At 43.9% G+C, this 4,965-nt stretch overlaps 1 protein-coding gene across 1 annotated transcript in view; it reads left to right on the forward strand.

Annotated features, from left to right (window-relative positions):
• The window catches only part of ccdc136a (coiled-coil domain containing 136a), a 33,848-nt gene extending 29,776 nt beyond the window's left edge, over positions 1–4,072 (forward strand). The window contains exons 8-9 of the mRNA XM_016244135.1: positions 3,458–3,527; positions 3,748–4,072. Coding sequence (XP_016099621.1) covers positions 3,458–3,463 — 6 coding nt within the window. The 3' untranslated portion in view covers positions 3,464–3,527; positions 3,748–4,072. The remainder of the gene's footprint in view (positions 1–3,457; positions 3,528–3,747) is intronic.
• Positions 4,073–4,965: the final 893 nt, after the last annotated feature.

The following is a 4,965-nucleotide window of genomic DNA, read 5'->3' on the forward strand; positions in this document are numbered from 1 at the left end:
GGCCTCATTCGAAATTGGAGCCCTTCGCCCTCTCAAGGCGTTTCAGAAGATGTTGGGCCTCATGGCCTCTGCGTCTCCAGTACTTCAGCTGGGCCTGCTTCGCATGTGGCCCCTTCAGTACTGGCTGAAACCATGAGTTCCGTCCCACACCTGGCGTCTCGGACGCATGTGTGTCAAGGTGAGCCGAGCCTGCGTAGCAGCCCTGGCCACTTGGAAAGACTCTCAGTGGATGGATCGGGGCATGCCCCTGGGTATGGTCTGCAGAAGGAAGGTAGTCTCGACAGACACTTCCAACACGGGTTGGGGAGCTCTGTGCGATGGCAAACCGGCTTTCGGCCATTGGTCGAAAAAAGGAGAGTCAGCTTCACATCAACTGCCTGGGAATGTTGGCAGTATGTTTGGGCCTTCGCACCTTCCTGCCAGACCTAAGGGGACACCACGTGCTAGTCCGCTCAGACAGCATGACAGTGGTGTCATATTTAAATCGCCAGGGCGGTCTCTCCTCGAAGCGCCCCTTCATTCTGGTAGAGCGCCTCCTGGAATGGACACTTGCGTTTGCTATGAGCAGCAAATGTGCCGGGCAGGTTGAACCAGGGAGTGGACATGCTATCCCGGAGCAACGTCCCCTCAGAAGAGTGGATGCTCCACCCGCATACGGTTCAGAGAATCTGGGAGATCTTCGTCAAGGCAGAGGTCAACCTCTTCGACTTAGAAGACAACTCTCACTGCCCAATTTACATTTCGAAGGACAAGGATGCTTTGGCCCACGACTGGCCCAACCTCCTCCTTTATGCTTTTCTCTGGATCGCCCTGATCCCACAGGTAATCTGGCGAATCAAGGAGCAGAAACACAGGGTTCTGTTGGTGGCCCCTCTCTGGAGGACCCAACACTGGTTCGCAGAGCTGTCTCAGCTGCTTATAGCAGCCCCGTGGCCCATTCCCCTGAGACGAGACCTCCTCTCTCAGGCGAACAGAACGATATGGCACCCCCAGCCCAAACTGTGGGCCCTGCACCTCTGGCTTCTCGACGGGAGCCTGCGGAACTCCCCGAGAGTTTGGTAAACATGATATCTCAGGCTAGAGCACCCTCTACAAGGCGGCTCTATGCCCTTAAATGGTCTTCTCCACCTGGTGTATGACCCGCAGCGCAGACATAATTTCCTGCGACATATCTCTGATGTTGTCCTTCCTGCAGGAGCTGTTGGATAAGGGTCGTTCCCCTTCCACGCTCAAGGTCTATGTAGCAGCCATAGCAGCTTCACATGCTCCTATAGCTGGCCAGTCAGTGGGCAGGAACAACCTTGTTGTTCGATTTTTGAAAGGGTCTAGGAGGCTCAACCCGCCTCACCCTGTCACCGTCCTTACATGGGACCTGCCTACGGTATTGAGGGCTCTGAAGAGCCCTCCCTTTGAGCCGCTACAGTCTGTTGACCTTCATCCCCTGATGCTAAAAACCGCTCTGCTACTGGCGTTAGCATCGGTAAAGCGTATGAGTGATCTGCAGGCATTCTCGGTGAGCCCTACCTGCCTTGAATTTGGGCCCAACGACTCAAGGGTCGTCCTGAAGCCAAGGCAAGGTTATGTACCTAAAGTGCTCTCGACTCCATTCAGAGCACAGGTCATAGCTCGTTCGGCACTTCCTCCTTCGGAGCAGGACCAAGAGCTAAATCTACTCTGCCCCGTCAGGGCATTGAGGATATACATATATTCATATGGTCGGATCAGCTTTTTGTATGATTCGGTGACTGCACCAGGGGGTCTCCGGTCATGAAGCAGAGACTTTCCAAATGAATTATTGATGCTATCAAGCTAGCATACTCTTCTTTGGGCCTTCAATGCCCCATGGGAGTAAGAGCCCACTCTGCGTGAGGCGTTGCCTCTTCCTGGGCTTGGTCTTGCGGAGTTTTCATTGCAGAGATTTGTGCGGCGGCCGGCTGGGCCTCGCCGTCCACATTTACCAGGTTTTATAATCTGGACGTCTCGGCTTTACAAGCTTGGGTCCTTTCTAGAGTATTATTGACTTTCTCTAGCAAACTAGCGCTAAATCAGGCATTTGCCTAATGCCGGTGCTAAGGGCCGACCTCTGAGAGTTTGGCCCTATCGCTTCCTGTGGGGCTTCCCTACAATTACTTGGTCCCTCTGGGCCCTTGGTGCTCAAGGCAAGTTTAACCATGGGTCGTTCCTCTAACATAGCACGGCGGGATTGTACTGGTTCCCCTTAGCATCTTAAGCAATATGCAGTACGAGTGAAGTATCGATAGGGAATGTACTCGGTTACTAATGTAACCTCGGTTCCCTGAGATATTATGTGCTATGTAGCTGCACAACTCGGTTGTCACTTCAGTCGAAGTAACCTGAGGATCCAATGGCGAAGTGCACGCTTATATAGCCAGATGCCCCGCCCAAATTGGCGGGCTCTGGCGGGCTGTGATGCCATTGGCTCATTTTTAATACACTGCACGAACCAATGGCTGTGCAGTTTCACGGCGTGATTGAAAAAGGCTTCAGTTTTCGGAGAAAAAGGAGTTTTCCCCTTAGCGTCTTAAGCAAGACGCAGTACAAGTGAAGACTGAGGAACTACATCAACTTCGCACTGCGAAACGCCGGATCGGCTTTCACCGTGGACGAAGCGGAGTCCAGCCCGGGTTCGTCACATGTGGTTGCCGCAAGCCCACCGGCCGCTCCTTCGTCGAATCCGCCGGCCGCGCCGTTCTCAAGCCCCACATGCTTTATGCAGTAAATTAAGTTCAATGCTTTTGTACTAAAAGTGGGTCAGCCGTCCAAATCAAAGAGAGTCTCATTCCTCTGCTTTACATACAGTGGGCAGGTCAGATGGAGAGAGAGAGGGAAATCATTAGCAATGTATCAGCAAGTGATGATTTCAATGAAACGTTAGCGGTGGGATGTGACAGGTGCAAAGCACATGGACCTATAATCATCACTCATCGATAGGTTGATGCCTTCACCTGTTTTCTGTGCTGTTCTGGATTTCATTTCACATTTTACAACACTACACGCCACAAACATTAAGCACCTTTGCCCTTTGGCTTCCATATTTAGTACGTCCCTTTTGTGCTGTAATGACTGCAGCATTCATGCTGGCATAGACGAAACCTGATGATCATATTACAGCACGATCTGATAATGTTCGAGTGGATGAAAGGATCCTTTTATGTTCACATGGTCAGAGCCACAGATTTGATTATTGACCAGAATCATAAATATAGCTAGGAGAACATTTATAGCTATTACTATATTGTGTGTTTTAGCATGGCTGAAGAACTGTATTAACTATTATTGTAAATGAATGAATGAATAAATAAATACATCTTCAGTATTAAATATATTTTAATATAGTGCACCATTCATTTAGTAATTACTTTTGGTCTCATTTTCCATGCCATTTCTTTCCAAGATCATGCCGTAATCACCTTCTCTTTCTTTTTATGCTTTCTAGGAATGATGCTAATAAAAACATTGATTTGCTGCCGGCGGTCTGAACTGCTGTATATTGTGGAGAGCAAAAGGTACCGCTAAACTTTGAAACACTGTAATTCATTTTTTTGGTCTTTATGATGTGCTTTATGTTATCTGTTGAAAAAACTAATCAGAAATGTTATGCTTTCTAATGACTTGACTAAATTGTACAATGTCATATTGTTATTTATTTATTGATTTATTTTGTGGACAGTACATTGCTATTACTGCCGGAAATACTCAATTATAACTAGTCAGACTTTTTCTTAGCTGTGTTCTCACCCGATGAAACCACACGCTACGATCAACACTCATCACAGCCTCTACAGTAACATCTGGAGTTTAATGGTGTTTTTGTTTGTCTTTTTTTGCAATAATAACTACCTTCTAAGACAAAAATGTCCCGCTTATATTTTTCCTATAATATTTCACATGTACTTCATATTAGTTTAGCAAATGTTTTTAACTTATTCACCATTTAGCTACTGATTGTCTTGTGCTGGCTTATTGTAAATATCTTTCATTATTATAAGATTATATTATAAGATTAAGTATTAAACATTTATTAATTGCAACAGGCCAAAAAAATACAGTAAAGGAGATTCAAATTAAAAAGATAATTTGAATTAAAAATCAACTTAAATATATAAAAGAGTTATTTTATACCTTATAAATTATTTTGTGAATTTATGCAATGCTATTGGTTTGCAATAACTGCTTTAATCTAGTCTTTTTGTATATTTATATGCATGTTTCAGCACGAGGCAACACTATATTGTCATACAGAGGATTGTATATATTTATACACTGATTAGAATAATCAACAATTCAACAATGTGTCCATACAGTTCTGGAAAAAAATCTTGTGTGCCCCATGAACATAATTTGTCAACAATATAATTTTGTCAAGATTTAGTGCATAAACTCTTGAGGTCACGGATGTAAAAAGTAAATGCAAACTCATAATTATTAACTAGTTCAATGACCTAAACCGCTTCAGTCTATCTGTATAATGAGGATTTTACTGAAGCTGGTACTTTACTCACGTGATTTGGATCATAGTCACATGACCCAAATTCTACGGATGCCCAGGCCAAGAGGGTTATAATAATTGCGAAATAATGATTAGAAATAATTTTGTATCACTTAAACTTTAGCAAGTCTTCTCTAAAGTCATCTGAAATCTCTTTTCATGCGTTGGAACAGAATTGCATTATTTTGAGCAGGTGATCAAAAATTATATCAAAATCTGAACTTCTTTGAACTCTTTAACAAAGGCTTTTTATCAAGAAAGTAATATTTTTACTTCTCCCAATTACCTTGATTGTTTGGTTATAACATTTTAGAATTTATATTATAAAATATATAGAATTTAGATTTGGTTATAAAACTGTAGAATTTATATAAAAAGTGTGTAAAAACGAAATATCTAAGTCAGACTTCTATCTATTATGTATTATGACTGAGCTGATAATCGGATTACATGTG

Source organism: Sinocyclocheilus grahami, unplaced genomic scaffold (genome assembly GCF_001515645.1).
Source record: "Sinocyclocheilus grahami isolate Dianchi unplaced genomic scaffold, SAMN03320097.WGS_v1.1 scaffold709.1, whole genome shotgun sequence".
In the NCBI taxonomy this organism is placed as follows: Eukaryota; Metazoa; Chordata; class Actinopteri; order Cypriniformes; family Cyprinidae; genus Sinocyclocheilus; species Sinocyclocheilus grahami.